This window comes from Glossina fuscipes, unplaced genomic scaffold (genome assembly GCF_014805625.2).
Source record: "Glossina fuscipes isolate IAEA_lab_2018 unplaced genomic scaffold, Yale_Gfus_2 28, whole genome shotgun sequence".
NCBI lineage: Eukaryota > Metazoa > Arthropoda > Insecta > Diptera > Glossinidae > Glossina > Glossina fuscipes.
This window is the reverse complement of record NW_023998423.1, coordinates 12,844,719-12,868,222: the sequence shown is the minus strand read 5'-3', so window position 1 is coordinate 12,868,222 and position 23,504 is coordinate 12,844,719. Positions and strand designations below refer to the sequence as shown.

Sequence of the window (23,504 nt, the reverse complement as noted above, 5' to 3'; positions counted from 1 at the left end):
CATTTGAAGCAGTTGTCAGAAACTCACTCACTCACTCACTCACTCACTAATCTGCGAGTATAATGCACACCGTCTGTAGAGTGAACGAACGTCTGAACACGCCTTCCAATGTAATTGTTTAATTATAAAAAATTCTATGGAAATTGAATTGAATTTCAGATTTTGTAGCTGACATGGCCGCTGGAAGAGAACATGACGAAGGAAGGACCTCGAATGGTAATTAAATAAAGCACAAAAAAAAAAAAGGAAAAAAAAGAAGAGAAATTAATAAATTTTAAACAATTCGTTTACTGAGTGATATGCCTTATATATCAGCATATATATATATATATATATATATATATATGAGAGTATTGCTTGCCAACCTTTTAACGTGAACGTAACGTAACAAATGTTTAAGTAGCAACAACACAACACCGCACGACCGACAACGTTGGTAGTGGAAACAGTAATAGCAACAGCAAGATGAGAAGCAAAGAAATAAGCAATCAACTGCACCTGCTGTCATTCACAATTTTTAATTGAATTCCAACAACAACAACAACCATAATAATATTGTACAAAATAATACTCGTATGTAATATGTTTTCTTTTATAAGTGTGTGTACAGCATATGTACACACACAACTTGCAATGAGTATAATACGTTGATTGTATTGTGCAAACGACACGTGCCAACATATGTTGCCAAAGACAGGCGCACATACAGTATATGCATGTGCATACAACAGTTATCCAGCCACAGTCAGAGCCACATATACAACCATAAGTTGGGTATATACCACAACTGTAACCAAATGCGTATACATAGGTTTATATATCGGTGTGTACATGACTGGGAGCATAGCTCCATTTTGCTATCAACAACAGCCGTTGGTAATGACTGCATGCGCTTATGTGCGGTAGTAATATCTCTTCACATACGGCAACGAACAAACGCACATAGACGAGAAGCCTATCGAAACTTGAGACCTTTTGAAATATTGGAAAACGAAAACAACGAATAAATGAGTATGTTTTCAGCGCGTTACTGGCAGTCATAACAAATCTAACGTTTCCTTACATTGTACGGTGGCATGAGTTTCCTTAGTTAGTATAGGTGTGTATCTGTGCACATAATAAACCTTGTTAAAATACAAAAAATTGTATAGCATGCATACCAACTGTTTTCCAATGTGCAGTAGTATGCGATACATTTTCTTTGTTAAGATATTTGTTAGTGTTGTTGTCATTTACTGTGTTGTCATTAAAAGCGATTTACAAACAATACAACGATAGCAACAAACGAAATGCAATTAGGCCCAGTTGTTGTGTTATGCCATCATCGTCATCAACATTCCTGCATTTATGCCTGAACATATATGTCTAAATTATGATTTGCCTTTGCCAGGGCATAGAGATAAACGAAATTCCACAAATGGCAAATCGACCAAAAAACCAACACGTGTTACCACCCAGTTGAGGCAGCACACCAAGCGTTCTTGATTAGCTTTGGTTAAGTTTTGAGCGGGACGAGAAAAAAGAGAACATTATTTGCAGTCACCTTTAATACCTTTACGATTTGTTGTTTGTAACCACCATTGCCACACTCACTGACGATAGCAGTTTGATTTCTTTGCTGGAAATGAAAAACTACTTAACGTCAACCACAAAAGTGTCTAGGCTGTGCAGTTTGAAGGCAACATTTGTTTTATTAATTGAACAACATTCGATTCGATTAACAATCTCCCAATTGTTCAGATCAATCGATAAAGTCGGACTAATGATGTAGCTATTGTGATATTGCAGTACTCCTCAGTAATTCACAAAACCTGAAACAGATAAGCTTTTTTTCTGAAGAGAAGATCTTATGGGATACATATAGCATACAGGTGGCATTATCTAATAAGAAAATCTTGTCCGTTATTTCTAATAACAGTGTACTTGTTTTTATGCAATTCATTTCGGCAGCAATACAGTAACAAGACAAACTCTTCGAAAGTTATTCTGTGGATAGTAGTGATCATAATTTGCCTGCTTTCGGTCAACGTAGTGAAACGAATTTTTCAATAAAATTCAAATTTTGCAATATTGCGACTCCGTGTAGTTTTTAGCTTCATTTTTTTGTTGCCCATGGTTGCATTATTGTGTATTTTAATGTTTGCTTAAACCGGTGGTTAAACGCTGGTTGTCGGATGTTCTTGCTCGCGTCGTTTGTGCTTTGTAAGGTGTTCGACATAGCGATGTGTGCCAAATGTCATTGGACTACGCTTACTGATAATGGAATTAGTTGGCAAAAGGTGTATTATACCATGATTAGCTGCAAATAGTTAGATCAGTACTCGTTAAAGGTGCTTGAGAATGATAATTTTGCGCGGTTTATGGGTCTCGATTGCCTGACGTATATCCAAAATGTTGACTTCCAGTTAAAGAAGATCTATAGTATTGTGGACTTTGAGGACCAAATGTCATTGAGGAACAATGAAAATAATGTGGAAAAGAAAATTTTGGTGATTTTAAGAGTCGGATCGAGCAGAAATTGAAGTGTTTTAAAATGTTTGTTGAGCAGCATAATGGATGTAGCAGTAAACTGAATGAAACAATGGAAATGAATGTCAATGAAGTTGAAAAGTTGATTCACTTGGCTGATTTGACCTGAAATGTGGACCCCAATGAATTGAAAAATTGGGGATTTGAAACCATCATAGCAGAAATAATGGCATAGTGGTTGCTATGACGATGAGGAAAGGAAAAAAGTTTGGACTCAGAATACTATTTGTAAGGATTATAACATTATAGTTCCTACCACGATGGATCCTCGAATTAAAGTAAATGATATCAGTTTCAATTATGGGAATGATGAGCTCCTGGAAGAGCTACAGAGTCAAAAACCTATTTTTCGCGGTAGTACACTTACAATCGTGAGGACTTGTGCCACTTCTAGATGATGTAGGACACGCTATACTGCTGTGGTAGAGATTAATACTGCGTTGGTTGGAAGAAGTGTCGCGTTTTTGGTGGATCTGAAGTGGTCGTGGGTTACAAGCACAGGGATTTTAGTCATTAAGCTAACGACTGTAAGAACCGGGAGGTATGTTGTAAGTGCCATGCTAGGCACGATGCGAAGGGATGTGATAAGGAGCTAAAAGACAAATGCATTAATTGTATCCGATCCAGTGACGAACTCAAGTTAGGTCTGGACGTTAACCATTTTACGTTGTGTGAATCGTGTCCAACTTACCAACAAGTTTTTAGCTGAGATTTTTGTTTCCTACGAGAATATCGTACTCTGCGTTGATTTAAATATTGATTTGTCTCTAGATGATCTACGTGCCACTCAATTACGAGATTTAATTGTATCCATGGGATTGAGACTTGCTGACTCATGGCCAACAATCTTTTATCTTCTTTGTAGGCCAGGCTGTTTGGATGTTTCTTGCGTTCCTTATGGCCTTTTGGTTACATATTATGATCAATTTCTCCAAGGTGGCATGTCTGACCACGAGATATTGTTTCTCATTATTCATATTGATATCAATCGTGGCACTGCTAAACGGACGTCTTTTGGTTACAGGGACTTAGAACGCCTAAAATGGTCCTCCACTCGAATTGGCTGGAATAATGTTTCAATGGGAGGTTTGCTCCTCGAAGACGTCATGGTTTTCTTCTGTGGTTAGAAAGGCAGTTAAGCTCCGTAATGGAGTGTATAAGGGATAGGGTGCATAATGTTATAAAGAGTATGAAGACACGTTGTTTTTGTAAGAAGTTCGATGCGAGAAAGAGTCGACCAATGTACGAAGTTTGCCCTGATAGGTTAAATGACTACTTCTTGAGATCCAATGGTGTTACTTGCTATCCGTCTTCGTTTGAGAACCGTATCGACACAGTGAAATCTTTCAATTTAGAGCTTTCACGAGTGAGGAAGTGTGACAGTCAGTGCGTTGTATCGAATAAAATGCTGTGTTTAATGTAAGAGCAGTTAAAAGACAATCCAAACAGCACGAACAACCTCCTTGGCTTACCCGGCGCAATATTAAAGCGAGGTAAAATCACCGCACATTGCAATCTTAAATTTGCAACTTCATCGTAATAAGCTAAGGTAAAAAATAGTTGAAAAACAAGTAAACCATTCCGAGCGACCACTAGCGAATTTTAATTTCAGCAGTCAGTGGATCCAGTATCTATCGCTTAACGTTTTCGATATCACAACACAACAGAAATCAACGAGCTCAAAGGTCATAAGAAATCAATAAATTCGGAAGAGACTATTCATCCTATGGCATTAAAGATGTAACAAAAGCACGCTACATCCTTATGAACATCCTAACGAAACGCACAAAATTTCGTTTCGTTCCGCTAACCAGTTTCAAAAGACACCGATTCCGAGTGTCGGTATGAGTTTCTGTTTCAATACTTTCCTTATAAGTCCGAATAATTTAAACTGTTGAACTAAATCAAAATTTAGCTTCACTGGCCTCTAGTTATACACTAACAAACCTGTGGCTTGCTTTTTTTCGTAGACTCAGAGAAGTTTGACGTCTAGACAAAATTACAAAAACATTTGTAGTTTCACTTCCTTTCTAGACACTAAAAAAATGTATCTTTACTTGACATAGTCTTAGGAAACAGAACCTCGGAATCCTCTAATATTTCTCACGGTTAAGAAATAGATTTATTTTCACTGGAAATACATTCGAGGATAATTGTTCTTAATATGTCTGCGTTGCGTTTCTTTAGAGTAAATATATTGAAAATATTTGCTTTTAAACGTTTACCTTAACGATTGTTTTGAATCTTGTACATGTCGATTAATTCATAATTCTTTTATTATATGTCAACAATTGTTAGATTTCCCATTAGTAGCGTTGTTCATGTTGGAATTTAAATTAAAATGTCTTTTATAATTTTTTTTTCTTTTTTTTTTTTTTCTAATTGGCTTATCTTTGTAAACAATTTGGTGAGAAATTTTGCTACCGTTGTCAGGTGTATTTGCTATTTTTTTATGCCCTTATAATTATGCTTAATAGCATTGTGATTATGTTGATAGTCACAAAAAAAAAAAAAAAAAAAAAAACATAAGGGCAAACAGTGGTAAGTCTATTAATTCAAATCGTGAGAAAAATGCTGTTAAGAACATACCTTGAAACGATATTAATGTTTATGCAGTAATTCGACCTATTTGGGTAACTCCATTGTATATGTTCAATATATCTTACTAATACATAATCAAACTTGGATAAAAAAGTTTTCAAAAATACACAGTATATATGTTATATAAGAATTTCGATGGTCTTAAAACATAATTTTCAATAATGACTGACAAAAAGTTTTAAGAATAAACATTTTAGGAAAGATTCAACGATAATTTGATTTAAACAAAATATTTTTAAGAATAAATACTTAACTTAGTATTCCTTTTTTGTGTCAGGACTTTAAAGGATATCATATTTTTATTAAAAATCTTGTTAATCGACATCTAACGGAAATGTTGTTATTTGATGGCGGAAATGTTATGAAGAACGCTGCACTTGCTTTACTATCTGCTATAAGATCTTTTTTATAATAAAAACGAGTTTTTTACACGAGCATTCACACAACACGAGTTTCTTACTTTTACGCTAAGCAAGGTAGAATTAGTGTACACCCGCACCAATTTTATAGTTCCGCCTTTACAGTCCAGAAATAGTAAGAGTCGCCGAGTCAGCGATTCTTAGTTCTCTTCGCTAGCCACTCAAGGCGTGTACTCTGTACATGTATGCACTTTAGTAATTGCGAAAGAGTATAAATGAAGGGAAAAAGGATGTGATACATGTGAAGAAAAGAAATCTGTAATCTATCGAATGCTTTTTCTAGCCGACAATTTAATAATGGTTTTTGCCGATTTTAAAAAGTGTTCTTCGAATAACTGAAATTATTTAAGGGATCATTTTCTTCCGGATCATTAAGATTTGATAAGAGTGACTTGTGAAGATCATATTATAAAAATGTTTTCTAAATAAAACCCACGCGTAATTCCGGTTTTTTACGATGTTACCGGCTGGACCCCTGCAGACAACGGCAGAATATAATATTTTTCGATTGTGATAGGTAACGGTGGGTTCTAACTTCGTTAAGTCGGGCAGGTGACAGTGAATTGGGATGGATAACAACAGATTTTAATAAGTGAATTTTTCTTCTCATAGTGTTTTTGTACTTAAGGTGATTTGAATGATTTCGTCAAATCATTTCACTTGAAATTACTTCTATTTAGATTACATTCAAATCGTTTAGCCATGAATTTCGATCTAATTATATATGATTTTTGTTCACATGTAGACATGTAATGAGTAACCCAAAAAATCGCTTACCGGCGAACGAACAAACGATGTATAACTCTTCAATTCCACCTAGCTGATGTACGCTACAGGTGTAGCATTCTTTTCGATTGTTTGTTAGCGCAACTTTCATTCTTATTCCTTCAATTTAATTTTTTTATTATCGACCACTAATTTGATACGAAAAGAAAATGATAGCCTCATTTATTTCTACGTAATTTTGTTTAAATTGAGATTTTTTGACGATTTCATTCGACATTTCCGACGTGACGAAAGTTGTGAAATCACTGAAATTACTGAAAATGTGCAGAATGTAAGTACACTCTAGCACTCAGAAGAATTTGAGGTAGACTCACCTTTTACTCTGAATGCTTTTCTGTAACGGTCTAAGCTTGCTTGTCCCTTTTAAATTCTTGTGTTCAGTCTACTGGTCGTAATTTTTGAGATACTTTGATGAAATTCGGTAAACCTATGTGTTTTAATCCACGGACAAACGACATTGGACATGGTTCAGATCGGATCACTTTATCGATCATCATAACGTCTTGTATTGCAAAGCTTTTGTATAAATAGCTGCGTTAAGCGAAGTTATGCAGTGTTAATGGTGAGCCATGGCTCACTGTAAGGTTAGGTACTCCAATGTTTATCTAAGCTAATAAACTTGCAGTTGAAAATTACAAAAGAAATAATTGAGAGTCTCTATTTAGGCCATTTAGTCCATAGCCTGCTTCGCCTGGCTGACCATCTCCCGTCTCCCGTCTCCCATCTGTAAGACACACCTTTTCTTTGAATAATTGACTGAGCGCGTTTTCCTAAAGATGCTTAGGTGCCTTTTCGCAAGAATTCGCTCTGGCATTATAAATTCCGTCATCTACTGATCTGTACATCACTTTTTCGATTAAAAGCGATCTGTCTAGTAGTTTCAACGTTAACGAAAGTGCTGCTGGCTTATAAGCAGTTCTCAGCATTTACTTGTAAGAACAAGCATAAGATTGCCTTATCAGAACGCGTGCATTTTCGTGTGCTCCAATTTGCTAAGTGACAAGGCATCAGATCACATTTGAAGAAATTACGAAAAGCATTGGACTATCTTTAAATAACGGAGATATTCCAATTTAATCAAGTTATAATTTCATAGGAGTATACAAAGCCTTTTCTTCCAGCTCTTTAAATTTCCTTCACTTTTCTCACATCAGTCAATACGGTTTCAACTTACGTTGGTTTTCGATAAACATATACACTTCTAGGAATCAACGGTTTTATGCACTTTTTTGTCGATCGCTATCTACCTCGTTATGTTTCCTTAAGCTTAATTTAACTGCTTTTGACTTTGCTTAAATACTAATGCATGAAAACTTGTTTCGTTAACCAACCAACCGTGCGGCCACAATATTAATTTTATTGCAGTTTTTTACCACAATAAATACACGTTCGTTTGTAGATAGACTTGCGCTTAAATAATAAAAAAAATAATATAAAATCACGTCGCTGGTTTCTTTCGAAAAAGAAAATATCGTGTTGGATAAAGTGAGACAACTACACATAGGTTTGCGATAAAATGCAAAACAACTAAGAAAGTTACATTCTAGGCGGCTTAATGTGAATCAATGATATTCATTGCCTGCTGTCAACTCATAAAAATGCTGCAATATTTTACCAATGCTTCGCATGTTAATTACCCGAAACATTTGTACACTACATTTTTACATGGCATTGATATATAATTTGATCAAATTTAACATCCAATATCTGGCAGAGGTTGTAGATTTTTACGAACGGTGCGCATCCTCAAACTTAACTTGTTCACGCTACTTGACAAATATATATGCAAAACTAATTTGCATTTTTGCGTCGTCTTACGTTGATCGAGAACGCATACTGCTACTAATGAAAAGGAAGCAAGATTGCTATTATATGAAATGCGTATTTCTTCTTAATGAATATTTATACCCTAACCCACTCGAGGTATAGGTATATTAAGTTAATGTGGACGTATGTAGCACGCAGAAGGGCTTAGGATAGATGCTGCTTTTATTATACGAATCGATTCAGAATCGTGGCCTGAACTGATGTAAGCCTATCTGTCCACCTAATGCCTATCCATATAAATTTGTGCTCCAGCTACTACAAGTAGCAATTCTTGAGAGATTTTGATGAAATTCAGTAAGGTGACGTGTTTTGACTCAACGACGAAAGCTATTGAAAAATAATTCGGATCGGTGCAGTTTTTCATCCACTCCTTTTATAGCGTCCTACTATGAAAATTTGTTATATGGGAAAAATTATAATTTCTAAAATTTCTCGTCAAAAGTGATTAAGCCGTCCTATTTCGGCATTCTAGATTCGTATGAAAACTTTGAACCGGCTGTGGCAATTGTTGAACCTCTTACCGTATATTAACTTTAGTTTTCATTCAGGTATAATTTTTAATGCTTCAAAATGAAAAATTAACTGTAAAGTTGGGCCATTTCGGGCTATTTTATGGATCCTAACCTAATAAGGATTTTCATGGAAATTTACCCTTTGTAGAGCAGAAAAGTCTTAAGCTTTAATATCTGGTAATGGAAATTGACCCGATTGATAGTAATTTCATGCAAAAATGAACTCCACAAAATTTAGGCCATCTATGCCTAAATTTGGATCCTGCCCTATGTAAGGATTAAACAAGGTTGCGTTTTGGACCCGTTTCTTCATAAATAGGCACTTGAAAAATACGCCTTTGCATAGAAATAAGATATAATTTTTGTGTTTTATAATAAAAACATGAATTGTATTAGACAATGAGGTGTAGAGCATTTAATGGTCGATCTTGCCCTAAAATGTGTGTCAAATTTCATGGCAATATTTTCTATAATTAATACGATACATTTTCATATTAAAAATACTGATTTTTTAAATTGTCAACGTTGTGCCGGCGATCAACTTCAATATCGGCATCCCCGGGCGGTGTTTTAAGTTTCGACAAGGGCAAAAGTACGATAAGGCCATGTGTAGGCGAACAAGGCATTTGCGGAACGATACAAGTTAAATTTCTGGTGAAAAGTATCGAAAAATTAACGCGGAATGCAAAATGCAAGCGTTTGCCGCCAATCACTCGCACAAACAACACATGATGCTCGAATATTATCCTTTTTAAGATTTTCATAATCTCCAAGCCCGCGAAAGGGCAGAGAAAGTTGCTAATAAGGTCTCCAACTCCTCTTTTTCGATGTAACATAAAGAAAGATTAGTTTAAATAGTAAATATTTATACATCGTGTTTCGGGGTCGTCAGGATGTGCACTTAAATATACACTTTTTGTACGCATAAAAATATTTTCCAATTTCAAGTAATAGAATTTTGTCAATACGTTTCATAGGATCTCTCGAACACATGTAATAGGTGCTTACATGTATTCTGATCATTTTTTCTCTTGAAAAAGGCATTAATTGGGCAAAGTGGGCACGACATATACTAATCAAAATATTTTCCGTTATATTGTACACGTTTTTTCCATCTCTCTGCTGCAACGCGATGCTATCATCTTGAAGGAAAAACATTGGTTTGGCAGCAATTCGAACATCGACCCATTTTCGAGCTTCTTTAGCATTTTAAAACTGCTTGCTAGCCGAGCCATGCTGCATCGATCTGGGCAAGTGATAATGCGGAGGTGCTTTGCTGGGTGCTACAGAAATTCTCATTGGAACTGTGTCAATGTATTCCTCGCAGTTCTTGCAACAAGTGGCCAAAATTGCATTTTCAGTCAATTCGTGTGATAGCCATTTTTCCTCCCTTTGGACCCTTAACATCGCATGCAACATCATCTAGAAACGATGGATTCATCGACTGCTAAGCTGCTGCTAAACTGTGTGTTTGAAAATTTATTGTCTGAGAACTTTTTTTGATCTTCCAGACCATTGAAAGCAAAACCGAAAATTGGGATATGATGGACTGGCATGATTATAAATAAGCCTTTAGAAGTGTTTGATAGGTTTCGGCAGCAGATTTTCTCAAACCAAACAACAACAGTAATTATTATCGGAAATGCAATTACGAGGGTTCCGTGATGCACTGGAAAAACTGTTATTTCCATTATTACTTACCTTCACTTCATCATTGTCACTAATAGATGTCGCTGATCAAAATACCTACAAGCCTCACTTAAAATAGCGTACTCGATTCCTATACCATTGAAAAATGTAATACCTAAGCTAAAATCGATGTTTGGCAGTTCGTAAGTTGCTGCCACTTTTTCAATTAGCGTTCAATTAATGAGACGCATTTCAAAAAAAACCCTTGGTTAATTATGTCTTTAGTATGATGACCGTCTGTTAATTCCAATTAAGTCTATTGTTGTTTATTTCTACCCCAATTTCCGGTACTGCTTTCGCTCCGGCGTTACCCTTAAATTATACGCAGTATTTTTCCTCTATCAAAATCAAGCTTATAAGCAAGTATGTATGTGTTTTTCCGTCTTGTTTGTTTTTATTAATTATTCATTGGACGACAAAGAAACCACGCTGCTATTACTTTGAAATCATTGCGCGCAAGCACTTTTGCTTCAAATATTGCAAATACCATTAGCTTTTATATATTCTTACTTTCTATTGCCCTTCCAAAGGCGTGCGTAATGCTCAAAACTAAGATCACATAAAATGTATTCAATCTGAATATTGAGGAAATATTGAGGTCAGTCGCTCAGTCTAATATCCATAAGTGCACATTAGGGAACCGCTCAAAATACATACATTTTTGATCACATGCCAATTTTCTCATGTGTTTTTTACAAGTTAAACCTTGACGGCGGCAAAAATTGGAAACGGATTTAGAGAATTGGCACCTGTCCTCCAGGCTTCTATATTAATGAACTTTGAAAGTGAACAAAAATACTGTGTTCATCAAAAAAAAAAAAAAAAAAAAAAAAGAAAGCTGTTGGACGTACAATTTAATTCTGTAAATTTACACTAGTTGTTTCATAAGACGGCCATGCAGTCTTCTTTTTCCGAAATTTTGAGTATGCACAGCGTAGATATGGGTGCTTGTTCGGCATAAGCTTCAGTATAAGTTCGCACGCATACACTTCGAAAGTGATTTGCGAGATTTTGTGTAAAAAGTTTCAGTATCGAAAACGCGCTTTACATCCGAACGTCTCCAGCTTGAGCCAAGAAGTCATCTTCAGCTTGGGCGGGCAACTTAATCCATTTACGGCGTATATTCCGGACTTGTCTCTTTCTGATTATCACAGGTTCAGGTGAGCGGTTCTGCAAAGTTGAATATGGGCGAAAATAAGTCAATGATTATTTCGCTTTGACACCACGAAGTTTGTACAAAGCGTTCATTCCTGAGGTATTTCGTAAGAGACAAAAAGCGGTAGGCAATGAATTTTCGATTATTAAGCCACGAAATAAACACTTTTTGGTTAAATTTGAATTTTAACAGAAATTTATAGAATTTCTTTGTACACCTAATGTTTTTAAAAATGAAAAAATAATGCCCATGGCACTAATTAACTGCACTGGATAAATGCAATTATGAATTTAAACCCTTTTCTCATTATACATACTATTTACAAGTCATTGCTTCGTGGGCTTTCTTCATTTCCTTTTCTACAAAATATCGGCATCTATTGTACAGTGCACAACGTTGAATGTAATTCTTCTCAGCGTTAAGATATATGCGTCCAACTTTCCAATTAGTCAAGTATGTACCATATGTTATCAGTGCAGGCGACTTAGCCTTATCGTTCCACCACTACGCACATGTGTCAGTCGTTTGTTTGTTGGAACGCTCGGGCAAGCATCATCGAACTAAAAAAATAGATATTTTGTATAAATATGCTTAACTTGAGATTAGGTTTGGAAATGGGAATGATAGACCTGCAGGTAGTGCGGCCTTTATGTGTAATGGCCATCGCAAAGGTCAGCGACGAAAATCTTAAGTTGTCAGCTAACTGTCTATCTACCTATCTATCTATTTTTCGTCATCGGACGTACATTGAACTTCTTTTTGCATTTTTCTATTATTGTTATCCTGTTTCCCGTAAAAGATGCATGCATTTTATTTTTACATCTTGTGCCCTTAAATCCCTCTTGTAGCTCCTTCAAAGCAGAGATATGTATTGCAGTGCATTTGTAACACTGCGAGATAAGCAGAGAAAAATTCGTAAAGTCAAGGAAAAAAATCAATACACAGATAATCTTAGGTTAAGATTAATTATTGGCGCTATCACAATGAAACACTTTTGTTCGCCAGCTGTGGCTTGTTGTTGCGAGCACTTCAGGTTAAAAATAACCTATAAAAGCTATGTAAAATTTGATGCCAAGATTGCAGTCTAAAAATTAAAGTAACAGACCAAGTGATACATCTATCATCAAAAAATGGTTTAAATTTTTCGTTGTTCAAGTTTGAACTGGCGAGTGTTACAAATGCGCCGTTAGGTGAACATAAAAATCTTTTTGTTTTTTTTGTTTCGTTTGAAACAAATTGAAAGTACAAGAATGGCTACATATAAGCGCCCTTCAATATCAATCTGCGCACATTTTATATAGATTCTCTATAACCTTCTACATACCTTTTTATGCTATTGGAATTTTTTCTTCTGCTTCTTATTTTTCTTCTTCTTTTTTTCTTTTTGCATATTATTGTTGCTTTGGGGGACACAAGTTTTTGTTGGCGTCTTGTTTATTTTATTTTCCTCGTACTTCTGCTCATTTTTTTTTTTTTTTTTATTGTTTTAACTCTACTTGAATTTTGTATTATAAAGAATGTTAGCATCAGTTGTTTTCTTTTCGTATATATGCTGATATCGTTTAACATAGAAATGTTCAGTTGTTTTACGTAAGTACGTAGTTGTAACAGCATCTGTGCTTCATCTGGCATATTCCGCAATAAGAATTATTGCTGCAATACCAACAGCTGCTGCTGCGCGTTGCTATATACATATATGTATATATAATATAAAGGGAAAAAGAAATCTAGTATGTGTGTTGGCCTTCTTTGCAACAGCAGACGAAGAAATGCTGTTTAGAGGATTATAAGGAAAGAGTAGCTGGAGCGCAGAGAATGGCGATGTGTAATGTCGTGTGTAGATAAAGCGAAAAATCACTGCCAGACATTTTTTGGGAGTATTGCCAGCTGTGTTAAATTTATGATATTGATGAGTGATTATGGAAAATTTTTTTTCTGTTTGGTATAGCATTACGCCGTGAATTAAACGCATGTTATATAGACGATGGGGAAGGGTTGAAAAAAATGAGACCGAATGCTCTATATATACTTAAACATATTTATTAAATTTATTGATGTGATTTCTAAGTCTACAATAAAAATTGAATCAATATAATGCGTTATATAAGAAGTCTTTGCGGTTTTTTCCGCGAGATTGTGTTAATGCCTACATATCGGGCAACATTCACCTGATTGTCTTAAACGAACATGTGCTTAAAAGGTGAAATTTTAGGACGATAAGCCTTTAATCCGTTGCTTGTATAAAAAGTTACATTGATTTGAAAATGAGTGAAATATCTGAAGCAATACGGTATGTGATAGAAAAGGTAAAACATGCCGAAAAATTTGTGAAGTATACAGTGAGAATGCTGTAATTGAACGAAGGACCTCCACACAGCTAGTTTAAGCGGCATAGGGAATTTAATAATTTCTTTTAATTTGCTTGCTGACGAGATCTTGCTAGAAATCTTAAAGACTATACATAAAAAAAAAAAAAAAAATATGATGAAAAGTTGCTGCATTCTTGTCCCATGAAGTAAGTTCACGTTAAATGAGTTTCACATCTGTAATGTGATGGATTTCGAGTTTCACAAAGACCGTTTGCTAATGAATATGCTTAACAGTGTTGAAAATTGACGGAATATAATGTAATCGATCTGCGAATAGTGTTTGCGCCGAACTATCTTTAAACAAAAATAATTCTTAAAGAAACGAGATCTAAAAATCAGAAGATAGAGCTTAAAATGGGCAGAGAAGGATTCCTTTAGCTCGTGGCCAAGTTAATAAAACGTAGATTTGCTTTTGATCATTTCATTAAGCAAGTCGTTGGATATTGGATATATAACGTTTTCGCCGAGTTCTCCATTCGATTTTTTCTGTGAAAATGGTTAACAACATCTCTAACATAATCGTTGTACACATCTATTTCGATTAAAGTAAGGATCTCAACCTTACGGATAATTAAAATCATTATCGCGCAAGATATGAAACGTGCATGCAAATATTATTGATAGGATCGAAATTTAAAAATGATAGAAAATTGAAAAAATAGGATAAAAAAATGACAACAAGCTTTAATAACATTTACGAAAAAATATTCATAAAATGATATTTGTAAGTGAAAGTTAGTTTGCACTGTAAGATCCAAACGCAGTTACATGCAAACTTTTATATAAAGGCTACATCTGAAAATGCTCACTGTCTGTCCGTATGTCGAACTACTGGCTACTCCTAAGTGCCTCTTAGAGAGGACCGCAGCTTGCAGAGACAGACGTACGTATCATTGCTGAATAGCTAATATGTTGGGTTTTACATTTTTGTCCCATGGACACTGCCCAGTTGATTACGTCTAAAAGAAATACACATGCTCCACCCTTATAAAAATAAACGGACGGACGAAACGTAAATATCGAACGGGCAGATCATAAGGGCCTGCTTTTTGTACCCTGCTCTATCTGTCCCCTTCGGCTCAGCATTTACTCTCTCCCTCTAGAGAATGAGAAAGCAAGGAAAGCGACTCAAAGTTCAGAAAACAAAAGAAAGTGAAAGAAGTGAGATGGAAAGTTTGTGAAACGTTGTGACTAAGTTGCAAGTCTATTAAATATGCTTTAAAATTTTATCTAAATTTCCTGCTTTTCAGCTATGTAAGGTGTAGATGGCTAATCTATCTCTACAAAGTCACTCGATCCCAATCGTTTAATCTTCTAATAGAGCGTTCACTGCTTTCAAGATCAACTAGGAATCCTACGACATTAATGCCGAACTCTTTAATATTTTTGTGTCCTTGGCTGAACGATGTTTTATTATCCGTGCAGCTCGATATGGGAATGCGTTAACTTTGACTTTGACATATTTTGATGATTCCCTGAATGCGGTTAGAAGCCAAGTGGGTCGATCACATTCTTAAGCACGTCAATTTTGTTCCTGTTGGCAGAAAATGATTATTAGGGATATTATGGAGCAAGGTTATGTTATAACTTCTCTTGTATCTGGCAATGATATACGTTTATAGTTACAATCGATTAATAAGTAAATGAATATATGTGGTCCCTCTTATAGGTGCTGTAACTGAAAGCTATCGAATTAATTTAATAATTCGCTTAGAGAAATTCAAAGACGTTATTACATAAGAATTCCGGTTTAGAGTTGCAGATTTAATAAAAGCACACACACACAACTTTTTCTTAACGAAGGAAGATTTCATGCGGTTTCAAGCGATATTCGAAGATAACTTTCCACGTCGATCTTTTTCCGAAGTTAGAAGAAACAACATAAAGTAGGACAAAACTTCGTGGCAAGATCCTCTAGTAGAGCAGATCTATTTAAATGAAACTAATAAGGAACTGACATTCGGTTTAGAAAGAAATTTTGCGACACAACGCAAATTAAATGTAGGCGTGATCGTTGCTGCGGGGGGATCATCTTTGCACCGTCTACACAGTTAGCTCTAGAAAATGTTTTTACTAGGTTTTATTCCAATGTTACATATTATATGAATTCGTTCTTTAGATGTAACAGCTTTTTGTATGTTCTGTTGTATGTTAGTGTTTACGAGTGGGGATCGTTCTTATGTTTAAATTGTAGCTATCATATAAAACGTAACCATTTCCAAGCTTTTACTTAATTTTTCAAAGAGCAGTCTCACTTCGAACGCAGGACAGACGTACGGACGGAGACAGATAAATCGATCTGGTGTCCTACGCTGGCCAATAATACACTTTACACAGTCTCTACTACGTATTTCTGAGCATTGCTAACGAAAGACAAAATACTTTGATAATGAGTTGAATTCTACGAGCATTTATCGCCGGATCGAAACTTCAAATTAATCTGAGCAAATAAATATCTTTTATAGTCCAGATCATTATAAAATATTTAAAATCTACTAAATATTTTCTTGTTCCAAATCATGCATAAGAAATTCTCAGCTAAAGGCAACATTAATTCTCTATTCATCTATTTTAGTGTCTTTCATTTGCTAACAGTGCAATAACCCACCAACATATCTAGCAGTTCGCAGTTCATTCAATGATTCATTAAAATTGTTCGCTTCATTCAAACACTAGCGCTTAACAAACAGATCCATCATTATTTCGCTCTCTTGTGTCTTTGGTTGTCTTGTTATCATTCATGCACCATTAACCCGTTGGCATAAGTGTCGAAATTATTCTGGCCAAGTGTATTGCCTGTAAACGTACATAATTATCTCTTAAATAATGTTTTTAATTTTTTAGTTCATTTTTTTCCTTTTACGTTCTCTTCAGCAGTTGTCATTAACATCTGTGTTCTACTTAAGTTTACGCACGTTCGCAAAATAAAAGTAAACAAAAAGTAACGTGAAATACTAGTTGGGTCGAATTTTTGATACTTAATGTCTCGATAAGAATTGTTTGTAAGCAAAAGCAATGTAATGGAAAGCCATAGATAAGTTCGGATTGATTTAATGCAAAACAATTTTGGATAGGAATCATTCGAAGCTATGCTAATCCATTAAATTTGCTTTCTTCAGCACATTCTTCATAATTTGCATGGATTTCGTACAATTTTCATATAAAAATTTCCAAGTTATGATTCGTGATCTTTGTTGCCGCTACCATTTTACTTGACAGCATCGCATAAAATCTTAATGAAGATTATTTTAACAGATTTTCAAATGTCACAAAACATGCGACTAACTAAATATGCATTATGCTTGTGAGGCAAGAGCGAGGAGAGCAATAACGACAAATACAACTGTTATATATCCGACGATTAATAACATAATATAAATTTTTAAAGTAATTATTATTTCAGACGACAGTATAATTTTGCAGAGGGTTGAAAACTTAATCACTTTATCACGGTAGAGCATATTCTAACAGCAACAGAGCAACAGAAAAACGAATAATAGCAAAAATCTGCTAAACATATATATGTGCTTGCTGGGGGGGGTTTGAATATTTCATATAAACATTCCTTCAAAAGAAACTTAAAAGCCTTTACTATACAGCACATCTGTAATGATCATGTGTTCAACTTGTAGAAAAATACCAGGGAAATATCCTATATAGCTAATGGAAACACCTTACCCTTTTCGAGACTGCTTCTCGATATCTTATAGAAAATTGCTCAAGCGTTTTTAGAAAGGTCTCCTGCATCTAAACGAAATAGGCGTCGCTTGAATGCTCGTCACTTTATCACTCTAAACTAAAGTAACTAAAGAAAAGACATTACTTTTAAAACAGTTTTTAATCCCACTTTCACAAGTTCCGTACGAGAGGAGGAGATATTAGAAAACTTGCTCGAATACTTGCTCAGACCACTTTTCCAATCGTAATTATTTTTCATGTAAAAGTCGATTAAACTTAGTTATAGATACCAACAAGAACGCCCCGCCCCCTCCCACTATCATTCTTAGACATCTCTTTGATAATGACACAATCATCTTCCCGGTTAATTTACTTGGCGGTTTGCAATATTAGCATGACAACGATACCTTGAGAAAATGTTTAATAAAAAAAGAAAACTATATAATAAAACGAATGCAACTGACAATCGTTTTAAAATAAATGAATTCAATTAAAACTTTTTAAAAATATGTTGAAATGAAATGAGTCAACAAAACGTTCAACCAAAAAGTATGCATCGAAAATAAGATTTATGTAGTTCAACGCGCTTACAAATCAGTTGTGCATGGTTGATACCTTACACAAGTACGAAACTTCTTATTATCCAATTGTTTGCTAAGCAACAAACTATTGTTCTTGCAGAGTCATTAAATATTTTTAACTTTTCAGGTGAACGCAAGCTAAAATTTTGTATTGAGGCAAAAGCGATTGTTAAATACCCCACCAGGCCCTATATTGTATCCTACACCCTACACCAATACTTCCAATTTATTTCTTTATTTAGTTGATTCATTAACTGATGAGCCTTTCGAAAGTTATTTGAGAGTTTGAATTGAGTTTTCGTCTAAAAAGTCTTGCAATTCATTCCAACTTTGAACGTTTTTGATCCTTTGTCACTGACCTCAAACCCACCACTTTTGTTGTTCGTTGAAACCAAAACCAACAAGTGGGATATGATGAAACAGCATTACCATAAGCTTTTAAAAGTCTTTGAGGGGTTTCGGCGGCAGATTTCTTCAAATCACAAACAACAAAAGCAATGAATGCCGAAAATGCAACTTGGAGCGTTCCATGATTAGCGTCTGCATGTACTGAATAATTGAATAATACTGAATAGAAGAAGTAGAGATAGATCAAAATCTAGCTGTTATGTACATTGATAGTTCTGATCCATTCTGATCCTTTTTATCTACAAGCATATGTCGTATACTCTTGTGTGCTTGACACATTTTTTTTCTTTCAACGAACTCTTAAAAATCTGTGGACCCCCAACAAGCTAAACCATTTTTATAACAAGACTACCAACAATTTCAGTTGAAGTTATTCTTCCTTTTATAATTACCTTTGGACCTGTGGGATGTACTCATGTCGTGCAAACGCTGAGCATATAGAAATAAGCTGCAGAAGCCCTAAAAATATATATACATTCTTGATCAGTATGAAATTCTGAATCGATGTACGAAAGTCGGTCTTCACATTTCTATGTTTATGTGTAGGAATCTTTCTCCCAATTTGCAGAATTAATATATCGATTTCAAATTTAGCAAAACATCGTTCTAAGTTACCACTGAAAAGTACACGCCTACATTACAATTTAAACTGAGAACACGTCCTTGGTTAAGAGCGAAAAAAAATTAATTTCTACTCCTTGTTCGGGAAGAACAAAAATTTCAGCTCATATTCTACAGGCGATTGGACCGAAGAGTTAAAAAAACGGACACGCCCATCCAATGTTATAGACTGTCAAACTATCAGTTGTTCTTTCTAGTTAGGATAAACTTGATGGGTAACTAAACCTGAATATAATTTTTTTCCTTATCAATATTTTTTAAGATCTTACGACTCTTTGGCCCTTTCGCACAATTTAATAACGTCTTTCTTATTTGGTAAAAAACTAAGTTAAAGGTGTCATGTGATTTCTTCAGAATTAGTGTAGGGGCACATTTATTGAGAAAGTTTCAATGTTGACTTATGAAAACATAGCACAATTCGTTGCTTTACTTGGTAGACTGAAAAATGCTTAAAGATCGGCTCAGCTAAATAAAGTAAAATAACGACTCCAGCAACTTAGGTCGGGTAATATGGATTGTTGCTTTTACGAACAACTAGAAAATCATATCCATCATAAATAAATGACAGGTTCGGGAAAATACTGAAGTAAAATTTGAGTAAATGCTTTCTAAAACATAGTTGATGGCTCCCTCCACCATGATGATCACAATCGGTTTACTTTCATTTTTTTTTTTCACACATACATACATCATCGATTTTCATTAACTTGTCTTCGTACAGCAGGCAAACTTGTTTTGTACCACATGCATGCACACACCATAAATATGAATTAGATTTTTGTACATATTTAAATTAAATTCTTTTTTCCTTTTTTGTGTTAGTGTGTGTGTGTGTGTGTGTGCAATAAATTTCTAAATTTATTTTAAATAATATTTTAAAAACATATCTTCTAAATTTGTCATAAAACCAATTTATAGTAAATTATGAGATATTTTTATGACATTTTCAAGAGTCCTTCCCTCTCCATTCTATGCCGCGTTGCACTATGCTGCTTATCAATTACTGCATTTGATAACTTGATTTAGAGAGGAGAGAAAAATTGAGTCTCCGATGAAACAAAAAAAAAAAAAAAAAAAAACAAAAAACTTGCGAGAGCATTATCAATAACGTACCGCACTCAGAAAACAATTCATAGAACAAGCCAGGCAGGACGGTAGTAAATTTCTCCTACAAACCAAACGTATTCGTGTTAAAGAAAATATATATAGATATATATATATTAAAAGAGATTAAAAGAAAAAAAAAATTTTTTTTTTTTTTAAATAAGGCTGTGGTGCCGGCAGCTTGGCTTAATAATGATATTTGAATTTTTTTGTTGTTGTTATTTTTATAACACATACACAATTATTTGTACGAGTTTGTGTGCAGTGGGCGCATTGCAAAAATAGGCGGATTATTCATTACTTAGGGTTGTGGGTGTGCGTGCTTGAGCTAGAAAACGAAAAACAGAGAGTGAGAGAGTGAGAGAGAAACAGAGAGGAAATTGAATGGTTTTTCTGTTAATACCACCAATGCAGTTATTGGTACTGGTGTTGTTTTGTCGGTCGCTGATATTATGGATGGCATAAGCCAAAAACTAAACATGCGAGTGAAATACGTTTTCGCTTATCTGCAATTGTCAGCTGACATTTTGCGCGCGCTGTATTTCGTTGGTAAATCCTGCCAACATATACAAACAAACACACACACACACACATATATATATATATACATAGTACACGCGAAATATGCCGAGAAAGGTAAAAACTTCAGAATAAAAGAGCAAGCAAAAACCCATCAAACAAAATAAACTCCCGCACGCACGCATAGACATTCGAGCTTAGTAAACCAAAATAAAAAAGAAAAAAAAAAAAAAAAAAAATTGAAAAAATATTTTCAAACCAAACATTGAATTACGTTCCTTTCTTTCTTCTTTTTTTTTTTTTTAAACGAATTTGTTTCTCACAGTTTTTAATTTTTTTTTTTTTTTCTTTTATTTGCATTTTTCGTTGAAATCGGTTTTGGGGAAAATTTCCCGCAAATACTATAGAAATGTTGTGAAATATGTCAAAAGCAGCTATAAAAATGCACAGTATGGAAATTAACAACAACAACAATAATAACAGCGGTAAAAATAACACCAGCAACAAGAAAAACAGAATACACCATTACCTTGCTTGTGGGTTGAATGCATGGAAATAAAAAAAAAGAAGAGTTGGTGAAAAAACTCTTTAAGAAAAAATTGATAAAAAAGAAAAGATAAATAAATAAAGGAAAAACACTAGTTGTGTGAAAATGTGTGCTGTTTTCGTTTTAGCGGTAAATCTACTGCTCGTGACATGTTATTAACAAAGGACAAAAGGATCTGCTATTGTGTATTGTTACTGAGCAGCCATCAGTAGCAACACTACTGATGCTAGCACCAACACCAGCGGCGAAAATCAAAAATTATTCAAAATGAAGTGAATTTAGTGATAAGCGTAAAATCTTTCTCGCTTAATACATTTTCATAAGCAGATAAAAGTAAAGGTAAATAATGACATAGCAAGCTGGAAACTCCGGGAAATCATTTATAATCGTTGGACATTTAATACTGAGTGATTTCCTTCTTGTCAAACTTCCACTGCATTATCTTAAAGTGCTTCGAACTTGTAAACAAGTTTTTGTACTTCATGCAGTGCAACATTGACTATTTATGAGGTCAATTATTTCGATTATGTTGCGCTAGATTTTTGTTTGACATATGGTCTTGTATCAGCTACGCGCATATGTGAAGCAGAGTCTATGGAAAGCAAATGCATGTTTATTGCATGGAAATGACAAAAAATAGTTTATTCGACATATTGGCCGTCTCTGGCTAGCATTTTATCCATCTGTCTGACAATTGGTGCAAGCTACGCTAAAACACAGGTTGTTCTACGCTTGCGTACATTGCCATAGGAAACAAAGTAAGCGTGTGTTTCATCGATGAAGTGGTAATCAGAAGGGCCTCGAGCTTGATGAGTAAGCCTAATGGGCTAGGATTTCAAATTTGATCGCTCCCAAGATACCGCGAAGCGGTTTCCACGGATGAACGGATGGAAGTTTGAAAAGGGTATAAACCGTTTCACCAGACTTTAAGAGCTAATAGAATACCCCATGCCTCTGCTACCACCAACTAAAGAACAGGGTCTTTGCAGTTTCGTAGTTGGTGAGCGGGGTACGTTAATAGAATTGCAAAACTTGTTTGCTTTATGGATAAATAAATCGTACCAATAGTGAGTGAAAAATAACACTAAGTTTAATAGTGCGCCAGAGCACATCATTAAATACCCTACACTATTTAGCTTAACACAATTGTTTATGTAAAAATTTTTCAAAATAAGGAATTATATAGAAGGTGGTTGAAGAAGCGGTCCGATTGGAATCCTTTTCAATGACGTTCTTCCTTAGGCCAAAACACGGCCGTTTATCAAACTTCATCGAATTGTGTCAAAAATTAATCTTTGTATGTTGAACATGAGATGCATAGGCAACCGTCAGAAGGATACCCAAGATCGAGGATACCCTTCTAGGTGTTACATATGTCCACCCAAACTCAATATACCGCAAATGGTGTAGGTTATAAGAATGCGTACAGCACATATAGGCTTTTCCTTTAATGATTAACCACTCAGGGAATGTAATTTATACGTGTAACTTGGGGACGGTCAGTAAGAAATAGGGAAACGAGAAATGGTGAACGTGCGCAGCGCGGGAGATATATGCTCAATCGGCAAGCGTTATTCTTTTACCAAAAGAGCACTCACTATAGCTACGACCACATACCACACCGATCCTAACTATGGAATGGGAACGGAACCGGGGCATGCCGTATTCATAATCGCGCTTCTTTGCGGTTGCTTTTAGGTTTTAAAAATTTCTTTGGTTGTTTCCATTCTTCGAAGGTGGCTGCAGTGGTCTAGTGAACAAATAATTCAATGAAATATTTCTGAGAGTAAAACTGTCTCTTAAACGTTGAGTTCTAAGTCAACAAGAAGTCAAGCATAGATTATGAACCAGCAGAATGCATTCAAAGCTCATCTTCTTTCTTATCACGCCATTGACATCATTTTTATGGAAAAGATATCTCAGCTTTTTCGTTCATCTTCTCAGAAAGTCATTTTCGACTTTGGTTGAATCGTCTTCGTCTTTATCCTTAAAATTACTCAATATCCTATTTGCTATATTTTATGGATAATGCTTTTAAACACGGAGGTGGGGTCTTTGGCTGATTTGGTTGAACTTCCAAACACCAAAATGTGTTCCAATGTTTTTCCAATGTTTTTGCCGAATAGTAATATATGTGTACTACAAGTGGCACATAGGG

The 23,504-nt window shown here is 35.0% G+C and overlaps 1 protein-coding gene across 4 annotated transcripts in view; it reads left to right on the top strand.

Annotated features, from left to right (window-relative positions):
• Window positions 1-23,504, top strand: part of LOC119636831 (protein CBFA2T2) — a 72,032-nt gene that overhangs the window by 9,475 nt on the left and 39,053 nt on the right. For 2 of the 4 annotated variants that reach the window (XR_005247186.1, XM_038032506.1), the window contains exon 2: window positions 160-216. The exons of 1 other annotated variant lie outside the window; for it this stretch is intronic. Coding sequence is in view for 1 of the 3 variants with exons in the window: in XM_038032506.1 (XP_037888434.1) it covers window positions 193-216 (24 nt within the window). In the remaining 2 variants the exon portion in view is untranslated. Of the gene's footprint in view, window positions 1-159; window positions 217-21,233; window positions 21,686-23,504 lie in introns of those variants that run through there. One more of the 4 variants, XM_038032509.1, reaches the window with a different exon arrangement.